The sequence below is a fragment of the Phalangium opilio genome, unplaced genomic scaffold (assembly GCF_054372755.1).
Source record: "Phalangium opilio isolate 3A_F unplaced genomic scaffold, DU_Popi_V2 ptg000053l_1, whole genome shotgun sequence".
In the NCBI taxonomy this organism is placed as follows: Eukaryota; Metazoa; Arthropoda; class Arachnida; order Opiliones; family Phalangiidae; genus Phalangium; species Phalangium opilio.
In genome coordinates, this window is record NW_028324172.1 from 1,161,850 (window position 1) to 1,187,891 (window position 26,042).

The 26,042-nt window shown below is 41.9% G+C and overlaps 4 protein-coding genes across 4 annotated transcripts; 1 reads left to right on the forward strand and 3 right to left on the reverse strand.

Annotated features, from left to right (window-relative positions):
• Nucleotides 1-430: 430 nt before the first annotated feature.
• On the reverse strand, nucleotides 431-1,682 carry LOC149672255 (uncharacterized). Its single transcript, XM_089840152.1, has 2 exons — nucleotides 489-1,682; nucleotides 431-445 (listed from the first exon to the last, which is right to left on the reverse strand). The coding sequence occupies exons 1-2, from the start codon at nucleotides 1,680-1,682 to the stop codon at nucleotides 431-433; spliced, it is 1,209 nt and encodes a 402-aa protein (XP_089696278.1).
• Nucleotides 1,683-2,171: 489 nt separating this feature from the next.
• On the forward strand, nucleotides 2,172-7,406 carry LOC149672256 (uncharacterized). Its single transcript, XM_089840153.1, has one exon. It carries the CDS (start codon nucleotides 2,172-2,174, stop codon nucleotides 7,404-7,406), a length of 5,235 nt encoding a protein of 1,744 aa, XP_089696279.1.
• Nucleotides 7,407-9,807: 2,401 nt separating this feature from the next.
• Nucleotides 9,808-13,415, reverse strand: LOC149672257 (uncharacterized). Its single transcript, XM_089840154.1, has 2 exons — nucleotides 11,181-13,415; nucleotides 9,808-9,906 (listed from the first exon to the last, which is right to left on the reverse strand). The coding sequence occupies exons 1-2, from the start codon at nucleotides 13,413-13,415 to the stop codon at nucleotides 9,808-9,810; spliced, it is 2,334 nt and encodes a 777-aa protein (XP_089696280.1).
• Nucleotides 13,416-19,284: 5,869 nt separating this feature from the next.
• LOC149672258 (uncharacterized) lies at nucleotides 19,285-22,606 on the reverse strand. The gene is made up of 3 exons (XM_089840155.1): nucleotides 20,674-22,606; nucleotides 20,218-20,543; nucleotides 19,285-19,356 (listed from the first exon to the last, which is right to left on the reverse strand). The coding sequence occupies exons 1-3, from the start codon at nucleotides 22,604-22,606 to the stop codon at nucleotides 19,285-19,287; spliced, it is 2,331 nt and encodes a 776-aa protein (XP_089696281.1).
• Between the last annotated feature and the right edge of the window lie 3,436 nt (nucleotides 22,607-26,042).

The window sequence follows — 26,042 nt, forward strand, 5'->3', positions numbered from 1 at the left end:
TTTATGGTTCATTCGGTCGAATGCTTTACTTAGGTCCATATATATACAATCTACTGTTTCTTGCCAACGACTTTTGGTGCCAAGTAGTCCAAGAAAGAAAGTAAGTTTGTGTTGATGGATCTGCCTTTACAGAACCCATGCTGTGTCTGGGCCAAAGATGGTTCAAACCAGGTACTGACATATTTATAAATGATTGATTCGAAGATTTTCGAAAAGGTGCTGATAATTGTTATTAGTCTATAATTATTGACATCTCCTTTGGGTCCTTTCTTGTGGATCGGAACCGCTACTGATTTTTTCCATTTACTAGGAAACATCCCTTGGTTTAAGGAAGCGTTAAAGATATGCAACAATGGAGTTATCATTGACAGGGCACACGCTTTTATAACAAAACCAGGTATGTTGTCCATACCTATAGCTTTGTTTGGTCTTAGCTTCCTGATGGCTTCATCTATGTCCTTTTCCTTAATTCTAAGTGTGCTAAATACTTGAAGTTTTTGTCCTTTCATGCGTTCCTTGAGTAAGTTTTCATTGTCCGATGTCAAATTTGTACTACTTTGCCCATCAATTAAGCCAAAATGTTCTTTAAACCTCATAGCTATATTATTGTTGTCCGTTATAAGGTTTCCACTCTCATCCTCTAGGCATAGATTGTTTTCCGTCCTAGGTTTTAGCCTGTTGTTCACATAAGACCATAGATTTTGGGGTTTATCATTCAGTTCTTTAATAATCGAATTTCCGTACTTTAATTTGTCTAGCTTCAACAATAGTTGTGTTTCTCTTCTTAGATTTTGAAAGTTACTTAAGTCCGCCGGATCCTTGGAGCGTTTGTATTTCCGATGGTAGTAATGTTTCCGGTTCAGTGACTTCCGCAGCTCTATCGAGAACCAGTGAGGGTATTTAGATCCTTTTCCTACTTTCTTGTAAGGGATAAAGGTTGCAAGGCCTTCGTCAAGGGTCTCATGAAGTTTCTCAACCGAGGTATTTATATCATGAGAGGTAAGTACTTCCTCCCATTTTTGATTTCTTAGGTAGGTGTATAGGCCCTTATAATCTCCCTTTTTAAAGTTAGGTTGGTTTTTCAGGATTTGTGATCTCACTGGGGCAAAGATATTGTGTGTGTCTTGTATGTATATTTGTAAAGGTGGATGGAATAAGTCCACTTTTGAGAATGGTGTTGCGTCTTCGCTACTCCTTACGCATGGGTCGTTTGTTAAAACTAAGTCTAAAACGTTTCCTGTATTATTTTCCACTCTATTGAGCTGATTAAGATTTAAACTTAAGGCAAATTCTAAAAGTGCTTCTGCCTTAGGTTTCACTGCTGAATTGCAGTTTGTTGATGTAAGCATGTCCCAGTTGACACCAGGAACGTTGAAATCTCCCAGTATTAGTATATCACCTTCCCAATTTTCCAATTTCTCAAAAAGTTCATTGAAGTAGGTAACGTAATCTTCCTTGGGCACTTGGGGCGCAAAATAGTGGTTGCCTATCAGGGTCTTCCGTCCGTTTAATTTGTATAGCTCTATACACACACATTCGCCTCTTAGTTCAAGATCCATTCGCCGCTTTACTTTAAGATAGTTTTTCACTAATGTCATACTACCTCCCCCCCGTTTTTCAGCCGTACTTGTTAGGTAACGATCTGCTCTGTGTGCTGTCATATCCAAAGGCACAAAATCCATATTGAAGTTGTCGCAACTTGACGTCACGAACTCTAAAAAACTAGATAATATCTTTTTGTAACTTTTTTATAACTTGTATATAACAAACGGTGTAAAACGGCGAAGGGCAGAGTTGCCTAAGGAGTTAACGGATAGAGTTCTTTGCTTGTAAATTTATCTCGATTTATAACGCGCAGTATCACTGTTAGTTTAATTTTAATGATCTCAATAAAACTCTGTTATTATTGAAGTTGAGTCTTAGTCTGGTTTTCGCATGTAAGGCTTATTAGTTCGCGACATTTTGGTGCCGAAACCCGGAAGTGAGAACTTTGAGAACGAGAAATTAGTGGACTAGTAATACGAGAGTTCATGAGCCGCCGAATCTGAGGAATTCATCGGAAGAACTATTATACTTGAGGATCTTACATGCCTAAACTATCTATGGAGACCATTAAAAAATCAAGAAAAGTAATTCGCCAGCGAACGACAGTACTATTGAGTAAGATCGAGATGTGTCTGCTAGATGAGAATCCGGACCGAGAAATCTTGGGAGAGTTACTGGAGCAATTAAAAGGCAAGAACATCAGTCTTAACCAGCTAAATACACAAATACAGTCGATGACAGACGAGACAGACATCGAAGCCGAGGTGGATTTAGCGGAGGACTATGCCGAGAAGATCATTGTTTGGACGGCACGAGCAACAAAGGCCATAACAGCTTCAGCGCTAGAAAGACCATCAGAAGTCATCCTGCACGAGACTCGAACTCAAGAGAGAAATAGCAACAGGACAGCAACCGTAAAACTGCCAACATTAACCATTCCAAAGTACAATGGAGATCGAGCCGAGTGGCAGAATTTCTGGGGTCAATTCGAGGCTTCAATTCACGAGAATCCTACGCTAGCGGCAGTGGATAAATTCACCTACCTGAAATCCTTCCTTGAGGGCCCAGCGTTGTCAGCAATAGGAGGATATACCTTATCAGAAGAAAATTACGAAGCCGCGATAGAGAAGTTGAGCGACCGTTTTGGCAAAAGATCGGATGCAATTAACACACACATGGTGAAGCTCTTACATCTTCAGCCGGTTAAAAGAGCGTCAGATGTAACATCATTAAGACACCTTTATGACACCTGCGAAATTCAAGTGAAGAGTCTAGAGGCTTTGGGAACGTCCGTAAAAACGTATGGCACCTTTCTCTATCCTATCTTAACGCAAGTTTTGCCGCATGAGATTCTACTGGAGTTCAATAGGCGATATGACGATGAAGAGCAGAGCGCGCAAACCTTGCTGGAGTATCTGAAGCGGGAAGTGGAAAGCAGAGAACGAGCCACAGATCTTCGTAAAGACGAGGACGAGAAATACACAGCATTCAATAGCCGATGGACTAGCAACAACGTCAAGAACGAATCCAGCCATTCTAAACATTACCGTAATCTTAGGAACAAGCCTTCTACAACAGCAGTACTCAAAACAGCATTGAACAAGTCCTGCATGTACTGTGGTGATTTACAACATTCTACGAGAGAATGTCGAGCATTATCGATAGACCAGAAAACGGAACTCATCAAGAGCCAAAATCGATGTTTCGTTTGTCTTGCCCAAGGTCACATGGCGCGTCGCTGTCCATCAGGAGTCAGATGTGGACATTGTCAAAGGAAACACCATGAGTCAATTTGCCGTAAACAGTTTGAAGATCAATCTGAGCCTAAAAGTATCAGTTCAGAGTCGGAAGACAGCTCGCAACCAGAGAAACGTACCATGGCGATGAGTACCATTATGCCACAATGTGAGAGAGACTTATCCCAACGACTACTACTTCAGACAGTGGTCGCATACGCAGAGGGTGAAAACTCCAGAGTACCGGTCAGATGCCTTTTCGACGGAGCCAGCGAAGGAACGTTCATTCAAGGGAATTTGCGACGCCGTCTAAACCTTCCAGACGTAAAGGAGGAAGTTGTTGATGTATTTCCCTTTGGGAAAGAGAAACCTGAACGAGTTACCAGAAAAAGGGTGAAACTGACGTTGAGAAGTACTACAAATCCTGAGGCGTATGCGGATATTGAAGCCTTAGAAGTACCAATCATTAGCGGAGCGATGGTCACGGTACCTGGGAAAGGAATTCGGAGGTATATGGAAGACAGTAATCTACCCCTGAGCGATATTACCGAGGTCAATGGGATACCAGTTCCGCAAGAGGTCCTGGTATTGATCGGAGTCGACTACTTCTGGGCATTAAATACCGGAGAGAATAAGCGCATGGACGGATCTTTGGTAGCGGTGAAAAGCATCTTTGGCTGGTCGGTTCATGGGGCACAAAGTATGTCGTCATCTGTTAATTCTATCCAAGTCATGAAAGTCAGCGTTCAAGAGACCGAGATAGCAGCGTCATTAAAAGCCTTTTGGGAGATTGAGTCTCTTGGAATAACAGAGGAATCAGTATCATCGAAGTCTGAAGACGAAGTATTGGTTAACCACGAGAAGACTCTCACTTTCGACGCCGGAAGATATACAGTTCGACTACCATGGAAGAACAGTCAAGATAAAATTGGCAGCAATATGGCCCTATCCAAAAGGAGGCTAGAAGGCTTAGTCAAGAAGCTAAAACAAGATCCTGTCCTCTATATGAGATATCAAGACGCTGTATCTGAGATGTTGGACCAAGGCTTCGCAGAATACGTTCCTGAGCAAAACGTAAACCAAAAGGAAGGGCTACACTACTTGCCTCATTTTCCTGTCATCCGAGATGACAAGTCTACCACGAAATTGAGAATAGTACACGACGCCTCGGCACATGAGAAGGGTTTCCCTTCGCTCAACTCTTGCCTGCATGTTGGGCCCAGCCTGGTTCCAGACTTACTAACCATTCTGATCCAGTTTAGACAGTACCGAGTCGCCCTGATGAGTGATGTCGAGAAAGCCTTCCTCCAGATATATCTCGACCCTATTGACAGAGATTATGTCCGTTTCCTATGGATAAAGACTATGCCAAAGCCAGATGAGCCGTTGGAAATCATCCACTTACGAATGACAAGGGTTCTATTTGGGGTCGCCTCCAGTCCGTTCCTATTAGCAGCCACTCTACGATGTCATTTCAAAAAGTATGAACACCAGTATCCTGAAATCAGCGACATGTTGGCGAAACGACTCTACGTCGACGATTTAGTCACGGGGGGAGAGACCGTTGACGAAGCCAAGGAAGTATATCGCGTTTCAAGAGATATATTCAGTCACGCTGGCATGAATCTGAGGAAATGGGTGACCAACTGCCGAGAATTAGCCGATTTATGGACTGAAGATAGTACACCAGTAAAACAACTCGGCAAGGTGTCAAGCTCTAACCTGCTCAAAGTCCTTGGCATGTCCTGGGATCATGAAGAAGACCTACTTACATTCGACATATCCTCATTGCTCGACCTACTGAAAGACAAAGAAGATACAAAGCGAGGTGTCCTGAAGGCAGCGGCGAGAGTTTTCGACCCTATTGGTCTGCTATCACCATTCTTGATCAGAGTAAAATGCCTTTTCCAAACGTTATGGGTGAAGGGAGTCGGATGGGACGATAAATTACCAGAGGAGGTGCAAGAGACATGGGATGATTGGATCATGGAGCTGAGATTGGTCGACAGGGTTAAGGCACCGAGATGGTATTACGCTGGTTCCAACGCCAAGGTCGTACATCAAGAATTCCATCTATTCTGCGACGCTAGCGAATTAGCTTATGGAGCTGTCCTGTATTTACGCCACGAGACTGAAGATGGAGACATTGGAGTATCATTGGTCTCTTCGAAAACTAGAGTTGCACCCATAAAGGCCCTTACCATTCCAAGATTAGAACTCATGGCAGCTGTTATAGGAGCCCGACTTCTAAACCACACGATGCAAGTATTCGAAGGCTCAGTATCCAGCTATAGTTGTTGGACAGATTCAGAAATAGTTTTACATTGGATTCGAGGTCTATCCAAGCAATGGAAACTGTTCGTCGCCAATCGAGTCGCAGCTATCCAGCAACATACCGAGCCAAGTCGATGGTCACATGTAGCCGGCAAGCTTAATCCAGCCGATATTGCATCAAGAGGTTGTCATATCCGGAACTTAGCAGAAAACTCCCTTTGGTGGAAGGGACCACCATGGCTGACGGAACAGAAAGATTTATGGCCCAGTTCCTCGAAAGCAGCTACATGTCCTGACGAAGAAATCATGCTGGATGAACGAAGGAAGATCGTCACGCTCTTCTGCACTTTGAATCCTGAACCCCTCTTGGATGTCAACAGACACAGTCGAATAAATCGAATCTACAGAATTACCGCTTGGATTCAACGTTTCATTCAAAATCTAAAGACCAACGAATCTTCGAGACAGAGAGGTCCTTTGTCCGCCACAGAGCTCCTAAGCGCCAAACTCTATTGGATACGTGAGATCCAGCGCCAAGCATATGCAGAAGACTACCAAAGCTTATCTGAGAAGAAATCACTATCCAAGACCTCGAAGTTACTTCAGTTCCAACCGTTCCTTGAGGATGAAGTCATAAGAGTTGGGGGACGTCTTCAGTTAGCCACCATAAGTTATGGGCTCAAGCACCCGTACCTGTTACCGGCCGATCATTACTTAACAGAGTTAATAGCAAGGAATTCGCATGAGATGGTCAAGCACGGTGGGCTCGATAGCACCCTTGTCCAGTTGCGAGACGAATTCTGGATTCCAAAAGGACGACAGCTTGTAAAGAAAATCGTCCATCATTGCGGGAGATGCAGAAGATTCCGAACCAAGCCAGGAGCCCAAGTACCAGCTCCTTTACCAGCTGATCGAATAACAGAGTCTCCTCCGTTTGCTACCACCGGCGTCGATTTTGCCGGACCATTGTTTATAAGAGGCGAGGAAGGAGAGAACAAAGCATACATCGCGCTCTTTACTTGTGGAGTGACTCGAGCCATACACCTGGAAGCAGTGACTGACTTAAGCACCGAAAAGTTCATGTTGTCTTTTCGCCGATTCATTTCTCGAAGAGGACTCGTATCTACGGTTTATTCAGACAACGCTCGGACCTTCAAAAGAGCTGAGAAGGACTTAAAGGATCTCTACAACAAAATCACGGAAGATCAGTTCCAGGACTTCCTGGGCCAAAGAAACATCCACTGGAAACATATCGTGGAGCGAGCAGCATGGTGGGGTGGATTTTGGGAGAGGCTCGTAAGATCGGTGAAAGATTGTCTGAAGAAAACACTGGGGCGTAGTTATTTGACGTATGAGGAGCTGAACACCAGTTTGATCGAGATTGAAGCCATCATTAATTCCAGGCCCCTCACATACAACTTTACAGACATAGGCGAACCCTCTCCTTTGTCTCCTTCCCATTTTCTTATCGGAAGACGCCTAACAAGTATCCCGAGTCAAGATTTCTCGCAAGTACCATCATCAGTCGGACGAAACCAGCTGACTAAAAGGCTACGCTACAGACAAATGCTGCTGGACCAGTTTTGGAATCGATGGAGTAAAAGCTACCTGCTGGAATTGAAGACCGCACATGCTAGTAAACCAGTACATGGAGTTCGCGAATTCAAAGAAGGGGATGTGGTCCTTCTTGCTGAGCCAAAACTACCGAGACAAAGCTGGCGTATGGGCCGGATACAGCAACTTTTCCCCGGACGCGATGGCTTGATCCGAGCGGTGGCAATCAAACTTCCTGGAGGGACAATTTTACGACGAGCTATACAGATGTTGCACCATTTAGAAGTTTCACAATGATGAACTGTGTCCATCGGGGGGAGGATGTCGCAACTTGACGTCACGAACTCTAAAAAACTAGATAATATCTTTTTGTAACTTTTTTATAACTTGTATATAACAAACGGTGTAAAACGGCGAAGGGCAGAGTTGCCTAAGGAGTTAACGGATAGAGTTCTTTGCTTGTAAATTTATCTCGATTTATAACGCGCAGTATCACTGTTAGTTTAATTTTAATGATCTCAATAAAACTCTGTTATTATTGAAGTTGAGTCTTAGTCTGGTTTTCGCATGTAAGGCTTATTAGTTCGCGACAGAAGTGTGTATGATTAAGAAATGTTTCTGTAAAGCAAACGATGTCTTGATCGGAATTGTCAAGGTTCGCTCTGACATCATCTAATTTTGTGCGTAGGCCCCGTACATTCTGATACGATATTGATAACTTCCTTGACCTGTTATTCATTGCTGGTTGTGGAAAATTGTCAAAATTATTTTAAATTAATTATTTTTCTTAGCTTTTAGGTGCGGGCATCGACTAACGATGAAGGTCTACGGACGTCAAGGACGATCGAAGTCAGCTGGCACTTGGGCCTCGGTCACGCGGGTAAGTACTTGTACACTTTAAAACTGATTTTTAAAACTGAATTTTTCCGTAGTGTTTAGACGAGCGGCAGACGTTTAATCGCTTAATTTAATCTTATTATTAATTAATTTTGAAAGAAATTTAATATCAATAATTTCAAGTAAGTGGGCTAGAGATGGAAGGCCAAGCCTTATTAGTAACAATTGATAATCGTAAGCGAGATTTCGCAAGAAGAACGTATGGGTGTATAATATAAATTTCCGTTGAACCGATTCTACTCTTTGTCGTAAATAGGAACTACAACCACTCCATGCCAATGAACCGTAAACAAGTCGAGAACGTACTAGACTGAGGTAGAGCAGTTTAAAATGTTTTAACGATCTTAGAGACCGACATAGTTTTAAGGAAACGCCTAAATAGGCCAGGACAGATAGGCTAAAAATGGGCTTGACCTAGAACATTTGAACATAAAGATGAAAATTGGTACATGTGTTATTTTTGACCCAACAAAAAATATACTAAAAGTCCCCTGCTGTAGAGCGCGAGCTTTCGCCGCCATCTTGGAAAATGGCCGACGGGAATGCCAGCTACAATGTATCCCACGTTCTTCTTCAAAAATTATGAAAATTGGTACACATTATGATTGGAACCACATGAACATCATTGCAAAATTTTACATCTCTGTGTTCAATAGTTTGGTCGCCATATTGGAAAATGGCCGCCGTGAATGCTAGGTACAGTATATTTCACCATGTTGTTGGAAAATTATGAAAATTGATAGGTATTATAATCAGAGCTGTGTGAATCTCATAGTAAAATATTGTAGCCATTCATGAGGTAGTTTGGCCGCCATGTTGTGAAATGGCCGCCGGGAATGTCATTTAGATACAGTATACTTTTCAAAAATTATGAAAATTGGGAAATTTATTGTTGAAGACCGTGTAAACATCATACTCTAATAATGAAGACGTGCTGCTTATAGTTTGGGCGCCATCTTGGAAAGTGACTGCGTGAAATGCCAAATATATTACCGATATATAAATTTTTTCGATATTTATTTACTGAGTACGTGATTTTCATGAACGTATTAAACACCATAAAAATAACTATTTCCAAGTCTAAGTTATCGACCCTATGTTTAAAAATGGTCACAGAAAGATTACTATCCTAAAATCTGACACAAATAAAAGCAAAGCTATATCTGACGCAAGAATCAGAGTGGTGTCAATGGGTCTTCGACTTTAGCGAGAACTAACCCATCCCCACTGTTCGGGATTAAATCGTTTCCTAGCTATTGTAGATTATTGTCATTAAAATCTCTCAACGTATTTGTAAGATGTGGACTATCTGTCATTACTTTAAACCCCGCCTTATCTTAACCACATCCAGTTACAGCATGTAAATGAAAGAAGTGTTCTCTGAACCTTTTTTTCTCAAATGCCTCCGTTTGAGATTCTCTTCTTGGTGTCGTTTTGGTTTCAGATTTAAGAATGAAGACGTTCCAATTCGGGTCTGATAGTTTAGGAAAGAACCAAGCTATTCCGCTTCTAGAATAGCTAGGAAACTATTTAAACTGCGAAGAGTGGGGATGGATTCGCGATCCCGAATCCTAAGTCCCATTCAGGCCACTCAAGAACAACGTTTAATACTCATTAACTGTAACTGCGGAAACTCTTGTGTAAAGAACTGTGGATGTAGACGATCCGACTTAGTTTGCTCAGTATTGCGTGGACATTGTCGCTGTACTAGCTGTGATGGATCAGAGCACAAGGGCTTCTTGTGGCAAAGGGGCCCGAGTTCGGTGTGCCGGTTCGGGAGTTGCTTGGGTTCGCCCTTGATTCAGACCGTTCCTTGCCCCGTTCCCTGAAGGTTTTGCTCGGCCACTTCGCCCCCGCCCAGGTGTTGCCTTAATTGGCTCACACCGCAATTGGCAACCCTCTGAGGGTCGCGGATACATTGTTTCGGTCGTGTGGCACTCATGTGCTTGGAGGGAAATCCTCCGTCCCCTCGAGCCTCCTGCTGCCTGTCACCGACCACCTTCTGGCTGGGCTCGCCACTGACGGTGTCCAGCTTCTCTCACGTGCTGAAGGGGCGTTTGTCGGGTCCGCTGGCCGATCCCGTGTCCCTTGACGGCGTTTACGCAGGTTCAATTTGGAATATGATGAGCCCCCAGCTAGGTGCTGCGCCTATTCAAGGCCTCTGACATGCAATTATTGTTAAAAAAATTCAGGCTGACGAGATGAATATGAACGAACAGTTAGAGATTTGTCTTAAATCTAATCTTTAACAACACGAGAATGTATAAACCCCCATATTAAATTATATACCCTAATCAACATGTTGAGAATTACAGATTTGAATAACTTTTCTTTCTCTCAGAATTTAGGGTAATAAATTTCGAGTGGCCCTTTTTAAAGATAGCGTCGATAAATATCGACTTGGAGATGGTTTTTTTTTGGTGTTTATTACGTTAATGAAAATCATCTACTCAATCAAGGAATTTCGAAAAGGTTTATATGTTTGAAATATATTTAGTATTTCTAGCAGTCATTTTCCAAGATTTCGTCCAAACTATAAGTAGCACGTCTTCAATATTATATGATGGTGTTAAGACGGTCTTCAACATAATTATTACCAATTTTCATAATTTTTGAAGAATATACTGTATCTAAATGACATTCCCGGCGGCCATTTTCCAACATGGCGGCCAAACTATCTGATGAATGGCTTCAATAATCTACTATGAGGTTTACACAGCTGAGATTATAATATCAATCAATTTTCATAATTTTCCAACAATATGGTGAAATAACTGTACCTAACATTCACGGCGGCTATTTTCCAATATGGCGACCAAACTATCAAACACAGAGCTGTAAAATTTTTCTATGATGCTCATGTGGTCCCGGTCATAATGTGTACCAATTTTCATAATTTTTGAAGAGAGAATGTGGAATACATTGTAGCTGGCATTCCCGGCGGCCATTTTCCAAGATGGCGGCGAAAGCTCGCGCTCTACAGCAGGGGACTTTTAGTATATTTTTTGTTGGGTCGAAAATAACACATGTACCAATTTTCATCTTTATGTTCAAATGTTCTAGGTCAAACCCTAAAAGTCCTGGGCTAAAAGTTCGGCGACAGCGATTAACTGTAATCGCCACTTGCTCGCGAAAAAGCAAGGCACGATCAAAAATAACGCCAAGATCATTCACCTGTAATTTCTGAGGGATAGTAGTATTTGCAATGGTGTATGTATTACAGATTTCTCTGCCCACTCTCCTCGTGAAGGTTACCTGAGTCGATTTGGTAGGGTTAATTGGCAGGTTATTGGCGTCACACCATAAAGCAATAGCGTGCAAATCACTTTGGAGTTTAGTGCAATCTTCGCGAGAGTTAATAGTTTTACAGATTTTATGGTCATCCGCGAACGCGATTAGCATGGAGGATTTAACTGAATATTGTAGGTCATATATATATATATATATATTGAACAATAAAGGGCCCAAGGATGAACCCTGTGGCACACCGCAAGTTATAGGGTAAGTAAAAGAGCTTAAGACACCATTACATTTAATCATGTTAGTTCGCTCACTCAAGTATGAGCGAAACCACCCAATAAGTTCACTGCCTACTCCCAAGATTCGCATCTTATCCAATAGATAAGGATGCGAAACACGGTCGAAAGCTTTAGCCAGGTCGAGATAGATGACATCGATCTGGCCACGATTTTCCACCAATGGGGCCACGTAATTCATAAACACAGCATGATTCGTGTCCACACTCCTACCCGGTACAAAGCCATGTTGACTTTCAAAGGGAAAAGCACTGAACCACACTTGCAGTTTAGCATGTACGAGCATGTCAAATAATTTAGCAAGGGTGCATAAGAGAGAAATTGGACGATAATTTTTAACGTCGCATGTAGAGCCCGATTTATAAATGGGGGAAACCACCGCTTGTTTCCAAATAGTGGGAAAGATCTTTGTACTTAACGATAAATTATAAATATGAGCAAGTGCTGGCAGTAATATGTCGCCGCAACCCTTTATAATAAAAGCCGGTATCCTATCTGTACCTGTAGACAACTTATTGGGCAGTTTTAAGATTGCTTTGTAGATGTCATTTTGTGTGAAAATAATTGAGGACAACGGGCGATGTTCGGTATTGGACGAGTCATAAATGTAACGATCATGGGAAGGCGTGTTATCAATTGAAATACGTGAGAAATGATCACCGAAATGAGTGGCAAGTATGTCTGTGTCAGTAATCATTTCGTTATTAATCTTGAGGGAGATATGATGCGTCTTATTCTTAATGTTCCCATTGACGAAACTCCAAAATTTTTTAGGGTGGGCCAATGCCTCCTCACAAACACGTTTACTCTCAATATTTCTGTCACGCTTTGCAAATCGTCTAACTAAAGCCCTTTGTTTTTTATAATTTATAAAATCAGGTAGGAAAGCAGAACGCTTATATTTTCCAAAGTAGTACTTCTTTCTACGTATAGCAGAACGCAATTCAGAGGAATACCACTTAGGAAACGCAGACGAACTATTACCAATCTGCATAGGTATGGCAGCATCCATAGCGCACTTTAAATAACGTGTTAATATGGTAGCGCAAAAATTAACATCCCGGGAATTTAAAATGGTCAGCCAATTGGAATCGCGCAGAGTGGTGTAGAGTTGGTAATAGTTCCCTTTCGTGAACTTATAAAATTTTTCCTGCGTGTTAGGCTGAGGACATGACGGAATCGCATACTCTACCAGAAAGGGAGGATGATAGGCATCCGTGGCAACAAAAGGATCACACAATGATGAAATATCTAAGTTATTAACATTGGCTAGGCATAAGTCCAAAATATTATCACAAGAGTTCCTTAACTCATTAAATTGCCTGAGGTTATAATAGTAACATATTTCAAATATGTGACGCGCCTTATTTACAGTAGGAGTGGTGCAGCCCAGAGTGTCGTGAGTCGCCCAGTGCACACCAGGTAAATTATAGTCACCAAGAAGCAATAAATTAGTACCCTGGTCTGGTAAGTCCTGGAGAAGTCGTTGCCGAAACGTGGAGTAATTAGCGTCATTGGCCGATGGGGGAAAATAGACCGTACCGATCAAGAGGGACTCGTCGGAGCACAATTTAACTTGTGCAAAGACGCATTCCGCGACGCCCTCAAGATCATGCCGCCTTATACTAACTAGTGACTTCTTAACGGCAATTAAGGCGCCACCACCCCGAACGTTTTTATATTCAAGATCCGGTCTATCTGCTCTATGTACAATATAAGTATCAGGAAAATAGTTGGCATTAAAGTGTTCATGGTTAAACCATGTCTCTGTTAAACATATAATGTCAAAGTCAAGAGAAATCGCATTATCCATAAATTCTCTAGCCTTGGTTCTTAAGCCGCGGACGTTCTGGTAGGCAATCGACAATGTCATTATTGCTGGATCGTTGGAGACGACGGAGGGGGCTCACTACTGTGCTTGTACGCGTCACGGAGTGGCCCACCAAAGTCTGCGATTATACAATCCACAGGCCAGATATCAGGATCAGAGAGTCGGGAGAACTCATCTTCGTCTGAACAGGTAACATAGAAAGAGGAGTGAGAGGAGTTGGGATTTTTCGGCCGCAGACGAACGCATATAGCCGACTGAATTCCCTCGTCCTCAACAAGTGTTTTACACATGTCAGAAGAGAGCAAAGCAGGGTCGAGCCAGCTGACGAATAGGGCCTTGCGTTGACGTTGAGGCTGTCTACTCGCAGTTTTTATTTTTGAGTTAACCGCAGATCCAGATTTAGTCGGCTTGCGGACGCACTGTTGTGGCAATGAGGGTGGTAAAACCACGGATTGTGGTCGTGGAAGCCCCGACGTTGCCGATGAAGAAGGTGGAAGCAATCCAAGCATCGGGAAATGCGTGGCGGCTGCGGTGAAGGAACGCCCCTGAGGGAGCGTCGGCGCAGTGTCACTCCGGATAGTGGAAGTGGAAGCAGATTCACGTAGCTCAGAAAGCTCCTTCCGCAGCTGTTTATTAGAGCTCGTTAATTCTGTAACCTGTGAATCTAAAGTCAGCACCAATGTTTCGAGGGCGTCCATTTTCTGAAGCATTTTGTCTAAAATAGAGTTCGGTTCCCGAGTTAGGCTGTCTGGGCGGAGCAGGTTAGTGAGTACGTCATGGATATCGTCAACGGAAGTGCATGTGCAGTGTGAGCAGGGTTGTTTAGAACCGAGCTTAGAGTCGCTGATGTCATCGTTAGATGCAGATGAGAGGTTGGTTTGCTCAGATAAAGAGCTGAGTGACGTGCGAGATTGTTGTCGACTGCGCGATAAACGATTAGAAGACTTACAGTTCGTGCAGGTAAAAGAGTCCCCGTTGCAAGATTTATGTGCACGCCTTCCGCAGCCACCAAAGCAGACCGCAATAGCCTGCTTGCCATAAATGAGTTTATCGCAGCTAATTCATGGGTCCTTAGCCGCAGGCATCGGGACAAATATAAGAAATCGAGCCCGAAAAGCTCAAACCGAAAATATAATGAATTAATGAATAGCTTGTTTATTGTGCATAAAAAGAACCGTAGTGGTTCACGAGAAAATACACATTATTATTTACAAAAATATTATGTACAACCGATTAATAATTTATACATGACTAAAGATTTATATATGGAAAGTAAAAGATTGAAACATAATAGAAATCAGCGTATTGTATTTAACTTATCTGAAAAAAATGTCAAATCTATCATTGAGGAGATTGCAGGACTGCTGCATTCTTATAATGGGATTTCTGCTATTTCTTGAGTTATAGAATAGGGCACAGTGACGTAGAATTTTTGCCACTAAAAAGTTGAGGTTTGATAGTAAAATGGGGGATGGAGTTATATTATTAACAAGCTTATATACAAATTGTACATCACGAATTTTACAAATGTGGTCCAAAGTGGCAATTTTTACAATTTTCAATAAAGAGAGGTAATCATAGACATTATCTTTTAAATAGAAAGTGTGACAATAGAGGATAAATTTTCTTTGTATACTCTCGATCCTATTTTTTAAGTATACACTGCAGCCAGACCAAACGAGACAACCATACAAGATGCGGGACCGAACCAGACTTAGATAGAGAAGCCGAAAATGGGAGAGCGAACCTAGCTTTCTCGCCAGTTTGAGTATAACTGCCAATGTGCGGCGAGTCATACTGACCGTTAAATTAACATGTTCTCGAAATAGAAGTTTTCGATCGAATATAACGCCAAGGTCTTTAATGGTAGTCTTTTGTGGAATGGCAGCATTGTGTAAGGTATATACTGATTGCACCTCACGGCAAAATCTTCTAGTATAGGTGACATGCACCGATTTTGTAGGATTGCTTGGAATGTTATGGTGAAGACACCAACTGGAGATTGCGTCAAGGTCCAATTGTAACTCCGCGCTATCGCGAGGTGAGTTAATGATTTTACAAACTTTGTTATCGTCAGCGAATTGAAAAAGGTGCGAATATTTAACCAAAAATTGTAAGTCGTAAATGTAAATGTTGAATAAAAGCGGTCCAAGCGACGAACCTTGGGGAACGCCGCAGTTAAGTTTGTAGGTGGTAGAAGTCATGGAGCCGTTACATTTAAGGACATTGACGCGATCCGCAAGGTAGGAACGGTACCAATGAAGTAGTGAACCACCCGCTCCGAGACCCTGAAGTTTATCTAATAAATATGGGTGAGAAACTCTGTCGAAGGCCTTGGCCAGGTCGAGGTAAACAACGTCGACCTGGCCCTGACCCTCGACTTCAGGAACCACCAGATGCATAAATTCAGCGTGATTGGTATCCACACTTTTGCTCTTTTGAAAGCCATGTTGGCAGGCGTTGGGAAATGCCTTGAACCAACCCTGAAGATACGAGTGCATTAATTTGTCGAAGACTTTGGCAAATACACAGAGTAGGGAGATTGGTCGGTAGTTTTTTATATCGTGCGCGGGACCACTTTTGTATATAGGCACAATAACCGCCCGTTTCCAAAGCCTTGGGAAAGTAGCCAAATTCTCGGCGGTCGTAATTAAGTTATCTGATACTTTCAATATAATTGGTTTAGATCCTTCACCTAGATTGCCATTAACAAAGCTCCAAAATTTCTTGGGGTGACTCCGGGCGTCGGCGCAGACTCGAGAAGTCTCCGCCTTTCTATCACGGACGGTCAAACGCCTGACAAGCGCGCGCAGTCGCTTAAACTCAATAAAGTCCGCGAGAGCCCCAGTTCGTTTGTGCTTTTTAAAATAGTATTTTTTCCTAGTAATGGCCATCCTGAGGTCAGGAGAGTACCATATGGGGAATTTGCTACTGGTCCGTGAAGAGCGTTTTGGGATGTTGCGTGCCATGGCATTCTGAAGAGTGCCAGTGAGTTGCTCGACGCAAAAATTAACGTCGCGCGACTCAAATAACACGGACCAATCGTAGTCCCGAACCATGGTGTAGAGGGAATGGTAATCGCCGCGTAAATAATTAAAGGTTGGTGGTGCAATATTTATATTGGGTGTTCCTCGCATAGCGTAATTGGTTTGGAAAGGAGGGTGAAAGTGGTCCACCTTAACAAACGAGTCGGGTAAAGGTTCAAGTGTTAGACCATTCACGTTAGTTAAACAAAGATCTAACAAATTTAAATTGTTCGTAGGAATGTTAATCTGATTAAGGTTGAGAGAAAAGCACAGTTCGAATATATGAAGGGCTTTTGATTTTGTAAAGGAGGAGCCCCCTTGAGTTCCATAACTTTGCCAATCAACCCCTGGTAGATTAAAGTCACCCAGGAGGGCAATATCGCCAGTGAAATCATGAAGAGTCTGAACTAACCGATCACTGAAGAGCTGGTACTGTTGATCACGGTAAGATGGTTTGAAATATCCGTTACCAATCAATAGAGAGTCTCCAGAGCAATTCTTGATCTCAACCAGTACACACTCCTCAGTGGCCTCGAGATCACTGCGTCGAAAACTCCGAAATGACTTTTTCACAGCAATCAAGGCTCCTCCTCCTCTAACGCCCTTAAAATCAGGGTCGGCCCGATCTGCTCGGTAAATAGAATATGAGTTAGGAAAGTAGTCACAATTGAATTGAGCGGCACCAAACCAGGTTTCACTTAAGCAAATAATATCAAGATCTAGTTCCACGACATTGTTATAAAATTCCATCGATTTAGTCCGTAAACCCCTAACATTTTGGTAAGCAATAGACAGTGAATTGAACTTGGGATTGGCAAAGTTTAAGGTATTCATTGGTCGGTTGCAGTTGGCGTAGGAGTCTCGGTAAGTTCAGTGGTGTGTCTGTGTTCCGGTCGGGGGACTCCGTTGAAGGGGGCCATAATGCAGTCCACGGGCCAGATGGCAGGGTCGCTTATTTTCTCGAAATCCGATTGATCAGTGCACGTGACGTAAAAGGAGGAGTGGGTGGCATTCGGGCTTTTGGTACGTAGCCTAATGCAGTGAGCAGTAGTAATTTGGGCCACCTCGTTTAAGGTGTCGCGCAGTTCATCCGAGCTTAGGGACGAAGAGGCCTTTGGGTGGGCTTGTGCGTCTCTTGGGGGCGGTTTTAATTCGTGATGTGGCGGCTGCACCCGACTGAACCGGCTGGCGAACTTTGGCAGTGGCGCCAGGTGTAGTGGACGGAGGTCGGGGGGCCAGTGCGTGGGAAAGGAGCGGTGGTGGTGGCCCTCTGAGCAAAGGTTTGGCTAGTAATGGGCCAGTACACCATGGTGTGGTGAGACAAGGGTCACCACGTAGTAGTTCTCTGGAGCGGGGAGCAGACGCTTGGTGGAGTTGGAGTGCTTCTTTAAGTTCTCGGTTTTCTTTTTCCAGGTAACCCTTGTCGGTTTCAAGTGAGTTGATTTTAGATTCCAAAGTGACAATGTGAGTTTCTAAAGAGTCGAGCCTTTTGAGAATAACGTCGACTACAGAGTGCTCGTCTCTAGTCAGGCTATCGACCATTAAAATCTCGTGCATGGCTTTATGAACGTCGTCAAGGGTCAGTGGAGTAAGAGAATTGTCCAAGGTACCACCATTGGTGGAGGTACGTTTTGGCGCAGAAAGAGAATCCTTTTTCTTATTCTTCTTAGGGGTCATACTTCCCGGTTTACAACTGGGGCAAGCCGACGGAGACGTAAAGCACGCCTTATGTAATTTGGTCGCACAGGTATCTGAACAAGTCGCTCGTGGTTGTCTTCCCCAAAGAAAGTCGTTACAAACAAAGCATTTGACAGTCGCAGCCGGCATTAAGAAAATACACGACGAAATTCAAAGAACGACAGCGAAAACATGAAAGTGGAGGTATAGTTAGCAAGGTCTCGAACACAGTTATAGAAAAAGTCCCGTGAGGAGTCCCGCGGAACACACGATACGAGCTTTACCACAAGGTATGGCAAACCGCCGCCAGTAGGTATGATCAAAAAACAGCGAAAACTCGAAATATAGTATAAAATACTGAAAATTAAGTTTAATTACCGGAACCGGAAGACGTTAGTAGTCGTTATGGGCACAAAAATGGAGTCAGAACGAAGAACGAACCGAAAATCAAGAGCAAAAACCGGAGTGCGAGCGAAGCGGCGAACTTAGACTCAACGCGTCGTCTGATTAATAATAATAATAATAATAATAATAATAATATAATGAATGAATGAATGAATGAATGGTAGTTTATTGTGCGTAAAAAAAGTCACAAGCGACTTGCGAGATTACACACATAATGGCAAAAGGAAAAGAAAAAATACATCAATGTAAGGGCGTAATACGCAGTGAAGTACAAATAAACAGGGAATTTTGACTGAGTGTAATAGTATTGAACTATTTATATACGTGCTAAGTAATTAATGTCCTGAAGTTTCACGGAAAATATATCAAATTGTTTGGTAAAAATATTACAGGATTTCTGCATTCTGTATATCGGTGTTAAATCACCAGGTTTAACATAGAATGTGGAAGGGTCACCTCTAATAAGCGTTCGCGGCACGAGAATATTTAATTTTGACAACAAATTCGGGAGTGGGATTATATTATGTAGTAGTTTGTATACAAATTTAACTTCATTAATCTTCCGAACATGCATTATTTTGGGGAGATCAAGTATTTCTAGAAGAGATTCGTAGTTATATTCTATATTCTTGAGAAAATAGGTATGAGAAAAGGACACGAATTTCTTCTGCACCCCCTCAATACGATCAAGGAGGTAATTACTACATCCGCCCCAAGCAACCCATCCAAATATTAAGCGGGTCCTTATCAAACTGAGGTAGAGAAGTCTAAAATGCCACAAGGAATTTAATTTTCTTGCAATTTTAAGGGCCACCGCAAGAGTGCGCCGACAGTTGCTGACGGTACGAGATATCTCTTCGATAAATAATAGACGGCTATCAAAAATTGTGCCTAAATCTTTAATTGTAAATTTTTGCGGAATAATGGAGTTTAGTAGCTTGAATGAAGTTTTTATCTTTCGAGAAAAACGTCTAGTGAAGGAAACATGAACTGATTTGGATGGATTTATTGGGAGGTTGTTACGAACACACCACGATTCAAGAGAGTCAAGGTCCCTTTGTAGCAACTGCCCATCTAGTGGGGTATTAATTTCTTTACAGAGTTTATTGTCATCGGCGAATTGAAGTAATTTAGAGTAACTGATTTGAAATTGTAGATCGTATATATAAATAATGAAATGAAATGAAATAGATTTTTAATGTCTATATAAAAAACTATACAAGTAGTTCACGAGAATATAGACAGACATCAAAAGATAGCAATACAATATAATTACAGAAAATACACTTTTTACATATATACATGGGATTGAGATAAACTTTGCACTAGCGTATATTTTTAATCGGTACGGAAAATATATCTATTGTCTGGGAATATTTATTATACGTTTTCTGAATTCGAGTAATTGGATTAAGAACTTTCATAGGTACATAAAAAGTCACGGTATGACGGAGAGAATTTGGAATTAAAAAGTTAAGTTTTGCGAGTAAGTCGCTTAATTTAATCTTATTATTAATTAATTTTGAAAGAAATTTAATATCAATAATTTCAAGTAAGTGGGCTAAAGATGGAAGGCCAAGCCTAATTAGTAAAAATTGATAATCGTAAGCGAGATTTCGCAAGAAGAACGTATGGGTGTATAATATAAATTTCCGTTGTACCGATTCTACTCTTTGTCGTAAATAGGAACTACAGCCACTCCATGCCAAGGAACCGTAAACAAGTCGAGAACGTACTAGACTGAGGTAGAGCAGTTTAAAATGTTTTAACGATCTTAGAGATCGACATAGTTTTAAGGAAACGCCTAAAGTTCGGCGACAGCGATTAACTGTAATCGCCACGTGCTCATGAAAAAGCAAGGCACGATCAAAATTAACGCCAAGATCATTCACCTGTAATTTTTGAGGGATAGTAGTATTTGCAATGGTGTATGTATTACAGATTTCTCTGCCCACTCTCCTCGTGAAGGTTACCTGAGTCGATTTGGTAGGGTTAATTGGCAGGTTATTGGCGTCACACCATAAAGCAATAGCGTGCAAATCACTTTGGAGTTTAGTGCAATCTTCGCGAGAGTTAATAGTTTTACAGATTTTATGGTCATCCGCGAACGCGATTAGCATGGAGGATTTAACTGAATATTGTAGGTCATATATATATATATATATTGAACAATAAAGGGCCCAAGGATGAACCCTGTGGCACACCGCAAGTTATAGGGTAAGTAAAAGAGCTTAAGACACCATTACATTTAATCATGTTAGTTCGCTCACTCAAGTATGAGCGAAACCACCCAATAAGTTCACTGCCTACTCCCAAGATTCGCATCTTATCCAATAGATAAGGATGCGAAACACGGTCGAAAGCTTTAGCCAGGTCGAGATAGATGACGTCGACCTGGCCACGATTTTCCACCAATGGGGCTACGTAATTCATGAACACAGCATGATTCGTGTCCACACTCCTACCCGGTACAAAGCCATGTTGACTTTCAAATGGAAAAGCACTGAACCACACTTGCAGTTTAGCATGTACGAGCATGTCAAATAATTTAGCAAGGGTGCATAAGAGAGAAATTGGACGATAATTTTTAACGTCGCATGCAGAGCCCGATTTATAAATGGGGGAAACCACCGCTTGTTTCCAAATAGTGGGAAAGATCTTTGTACTTAACGATAAATTATAAATATGAGCAAGTGCTGGCAGTAATATGTCGCCGCAACCCTTTATAATAAAAGCCGGTATCCTATCTGTACCTGTAGACAACTTATTGGGCAGCTTTAAGATTGCTTTGTAGATGTCATTTTGTGTGAAAATAATTGAGGACAACGGGTGATGTTCAGTATTGGACGAGTCATAAATGTAACGATCATGGGAAGGCGTGTTATCAATTGAAATACGCGAGAAATGATCACCGAAATGAGTGGCAAGTCTGTCTGTGTCAGTAATCATTTCGTTATTAATCTTGAGGGAGATATGATGCGTCTTATTCTTAATGTTCCCATTGACGAAACTCCAAAATTTCTTAGGGTGGGCCAATGCTTCCTCACAAACACGTTTACTCTCAATATTTCTGTCACGCTTTGCAAATCGTCTAACTAAAGCCCTTTGTTTTTTATAATTTATAAAATCAGGTAGGAAAGCAGAACGCTTATATTTTCCAAAGTAGTACTTCTTTCTACGTATAGCAGAACGCAATTCAGAGGAATACCACTTAGGAAACGCAGACGAACTATTACCAATCTGCATAGGTATGGCAGCATCCATAGCGCACTTTAAATAACGTGTTAATATGGTAGCGCAAAAATTAACATCCTGGGAATTTAAAATGGTCAGCCAATTGGAATCGCGCAAAGTGGTGTAGAGTTGGTAATAGTTCCCTTTCGTAAACTTATAAAATTTTTCCGGCTTGTTAGGCTGAGGACATGACGGAATCGCATACTCTACCAGAAAGGGAGGATGATAGGCATCCGGGGCAACAAAAGGATCACACAATGATAAAATATCTAAGTTATTAACATTGGCTAGGCATAAGTCCAAAATATTATCACAAGAGTTCTTTAACTCGTTAAATTGCCTGAGGTTATAATAGTAACATATTTCAAATATGTGACGCGCCTTATTTACAGTAGGGGTGGTGCAGCCCAGAGTGTCGTTAGTCGCCCAGTGCACACCAGGTAAATTATAGTCACCAAGAAGCAATAAATTAGTATCCTGGTCTGGTAAGTCCTGGAGAAGTCGTTGCCTAAACGTGGAGTAATTAGCGTCATTGGCCGATGGGGGAAAATAGACCGTACCGATCAAGAGGAACTCGTCGGAGCGCAACTTAACTTGCGCAAAGACGCATTCCGCGACGCCCTCAAGATCATGCCGCCTTATACTAACTAGTGACTTCTTAACGGCAATTAAGGCGCCACCACCCCGAACGTTTTTATATTCAAGATCCGGTCTATCTGCTCTATATACAATATAAGTATCAGGAAAATAGTTGGCATTAAAGTGTTCATGGTTAAACCATGTCTCTGTTAAACATATAATGTCAAAGTCAAGAGAAATCGCATTATCCATAAATTCACTAGCCTTGGTTCTTAAGCCGCGGACGTTCTGGTAGGCAATCGACAATGTCATTATTGCTGGATCGTTGGAGACGACGGAGGGAGCTCACTACTGTGCTTGTACGCATCACGGAGTGGCCCACCAAAGTCTGCGATTATACAATCCACAGGCCAGATATCAGGATCAGAGAGTCGGGAGAACTCATCTTCGTCTGAACAGGTAACATAAAAAGAGGAGTGAGAGGCGTTGGGATTTTTCGGCCGCAGACGGACGCACATAGCCGACTGAATTCCCTCGTCCTCAACAAGTGTTTTACACAAGTCAGAAGAAAGCAGAGTAGGGTCGAGCCAGCTAACGAATAGGGCCTTGCGTTGTCGTTGAGGCTGTCTACTCGCAGTTTTTATTTTAGAGTTTACCGCTGATCCCGATTTTGTTGGCTTGCGGACGCGCTGTTGTGGCTGAGATGTAGGTGGTAGAACCATGGACTGTGGTCGTGGTGGCCCCGAAGTTGCTGATGTAGAGGGTGGAAGCAATCCAAGCATAGGGAAATGTGTGGCGGCTGCAGTGTAGGAACGCCCCTGAGGGAGCGTCGGCGCAGTGTCACTCCGGATAGTAGAAGTGGAAGCAGATTCACGTAGCTCAGAAAGCTCCTTCCGCAGCTGTTTATTAGAGCTTGTTAATTCTGTGACCTGTGAATCTAAAGTCAGCACCAATGTTTCGAGGGCGTCCAATTTCTGAAGCATTTTGTCTAAAATAGAGTTCGGTTCCCGAGTTAGGCTGTCCGGGCGGAGCAGGTTAGTGAGTACGTCATTGATATCGTCAACGGAAGTGCATGTGCAGTGTGAGCAGGGTTGTTTAGAACCGAGCTTAAAGTCGCTGATGTCGTCGTTAGAAGCTGATGAGAGGTTGGTTTGCTCAGATATAGAGCTGAGTGACGTGCGAGACTGTTGTCGACTGCGCGATAAACGATTAGAAGGCTTACAGTTCGTGCAGGTAAAAGAGTCCCCGTTGCAAGATTTATGTGCACGCCTTCCGCAGCCACTATAGCAGACCTCAATAGCCTGCTTGCCATATATGGGTTTATCGCAGCTAATGCATGAGTCCTTAGCCGGAGCCATCGGTAAAATTAATAAAAATCGAGCCCAAGTGGCTCAAACCGAAAGAAGCAGACGTTTCGAGTAGAATTAGCTATTGTTGAAGTAGGTCTGGTAGACAGTTATAGCAAATTCTGCATCATAAGTCCGGCGGAACAAACGGTGCTACTAACGGCGCGACTATGGCAAACCGCTGCCGCGAGAAGATTTTGAAAGACTGCGAAAACACGAATAAAAGTTTAATTAAGTGAAGATTAATTTTAATTACCGTTAATGGAAGTCGTTATAAGTCGTTAGGTGCAAAAAAGCGGATACAGAACTATTAAGGGACTGTAAATTATGAGCAAAAACCGGAGCGCGAGCGAAGCGGCGAACTTATACTCCACGCGTCGTCTGCTAATATCTATAATAATAATAATAATAATAATAATAATAATAATAATAATAATAATAATAATAATAATAATAATTCAATTCAAATCATGTTTATTGCTCTGTCACATAACATACATAGTTGTACTTTTCACAATGTGGCAGAGATGAGAAAAAAAAAGAAGTTTTGTCATGTTATATTAATAAAAGAAAATTTCAGGAATAAAATTGTATTTACAAAATAATAATTTAAAATCATCGTCGGCAATTTATTTGCCCTGTCTTGTTCAATTGCTCCAGTATAACTGATAAAAACAGACACTTGCTCATTGTTTTAAGGTGTTCTAGAACGATTTAAATAATTTTAGTTCAATTTTACCACGATCAAAAACGTCTATAATTGTTTTATATTTATTGCATGTTTTTTGCATTCGCATTATTGTATTTAGTCGTGGCTCTCCTTTATAGTAGAAAATATCTTTACACCTTGTATTATTTGTAGGAATTCTTATGTTTATTTGTTCGAGAGAATCGCGACAATCAATGTTGTTTTTGAGTATATTTTGAATGAATTTAATTTCAGCAAGTTCTAGTCGGTCTATTATTTTACTTAAATTTAACTGGCGTAAAGCATTTTCATAGCCATAAGTTTTGTTTTTAGAGAAATATGTTTGGTACAGTTCTACAAATTTTCTCTGTATGCGTTCAGCATTTTTAATGTTCGTTTCTGAGCTGCCACCCCAGATAAGATTTCCATATTCCAGTTTGGTTCTAACTATGGCTACATATAACCGAATAAATACCCTCGGACTCTTAAGATTTCTAGCTATTCTTAAAATTTTATACAGTCTACGAAGGCAGTTTGACCTATTCGATTCTATGTGAGATTGTAAGTAAAGTTTGGCGTCCATTACGATTCCTAAGTCTGTGATAGTGCTGGTCCGTTGGATTATTTCTCCAGAGATATTATATTTGTAAAGTATAGTATTAGTTTTCCGGCTGTAACTGATGACAAATGTCTTCAGGGTGTTTAGGGGAAGCTTGTTATTAATCCCCCAGTCGTTCACTTTCTGAAGTTCTTTGTTTAGGGACTCACAATCCTTGATCGATCTTATTTCCTTAAAGAGCTTATTATCATCGGCAAAGGCTTCAATTTCCGCATTATCTTCTACAATCTATAATTATTATAAACGCGGGGATACCATCCACTCCGGTGGAAAATTTGACGGGTAATTGGCGAATAGCATTGAGAATATCAGCAGATGGAATTATTTGTGAACAATAACGGACGGAGTCGACCCCAGGGTAATCAAGCCCGCAGGGTAAATTAGAGTCGGTTCCATCTACTGATATGGAAGCAAAATGAGGACCAAAATGTTTAGCCAAATTCTCGGCGGTCGTAATTAAGTTATCTGATACTTTCAATATAATTGGTTTAGATCCTTCACCTAGATTGCCATTAACAAAGCTCCAAAATTTCTTGGGGTGACTCCGGGCGTCGGCGCAGACTCGAGAAGTCTCCGCCTTTCTATCACGGACGGTCAAACGCCTGACAAGCGCGCGCAGTCGCTTAAACTCAATAAAGTCCGCGAGAGCCCCAGTTCGTTTGTGCTTTTTAAAATAGTATTTTTTCCTAGTAATGGCCATCCTGAGGTCAGGAGAGTACCATATGGGGAATTTGCTACTGGTCCGTGAAGAGCGTTTTGGGATGTTGCGTGCCATGGCATTCTGAAGAGTGCCAGTGAGTTGCTCGACGCAAAAATTAACGTCGCGCGACTCAAATAACACGGACCAATCGTAGTCCCGAACCATGGTGTAGAGGGAATGGTAATCGCCGCGTAAATAATTAAAGGTTGGTGGTGCAATATTTATATTGGGTGTTCCTCGCATAGCGTAATTGGTTTGGAAAGGAGGGTGAAAGTGGTCCACCTTAACAAACGAGTCGGGTAAAGGTTCAAGTGTTAGACCATTCACGTTAGTTAAACAAAGATCTAACAAATTTAAATTGTTCGTAGGAATGTTAATCTGATTAAGGTTGAGAG

Coding starts and splice junctions, on each gene's coding strand:
- LOC149672258 (XM_089840155.1), bottom strand. CDS start 22,606: ATGACATTGTCGATTGCCTACCAGAACGTCCGCGGCTTAAGAACCAAG. Junction 20,544..20,673: donor AACTTGCGGTGTGCCACAGG/GTTCATCCTTGG, acceptor ACTCTCGCGAAG/ATTGCACTAAACTCCAAAGT. Junction 19,357..20,217: donor AACTGCTCTACCTCAGTCTA/GTACGTTCTCGA, acceptor AATTTTTGATAG/CCGTCTATTATTTATCGAAG.
- LOC149672255 (XM_089840152.1), bottom strand. CDS start 1,682: ATGGATTTTGTGCCTTTGGATATGACAGCACACAGAGCAGATCGTTAC.
- LOC149672257 (XM_089840154.1), bottom strand. CDS start 13,415: ATGACATTGTCGATTGCCTACCAGAACGTCCGCGGCTTAAGAACCAAG. Junction 9,907..11,180: donor CTATCCCTCAGAAATTACAG/GTGAATGATCTT, acceptor CGCGACCCTCAG/AGGGTTGCCAATTGCGGTGT.
- LOC149672256 (XM_089840153.1), top strand. CDS start 2,172: ATGTGTCTGCTAGATGAGAATCCGGACCGAGAAATCTTGGGAGAGTTA.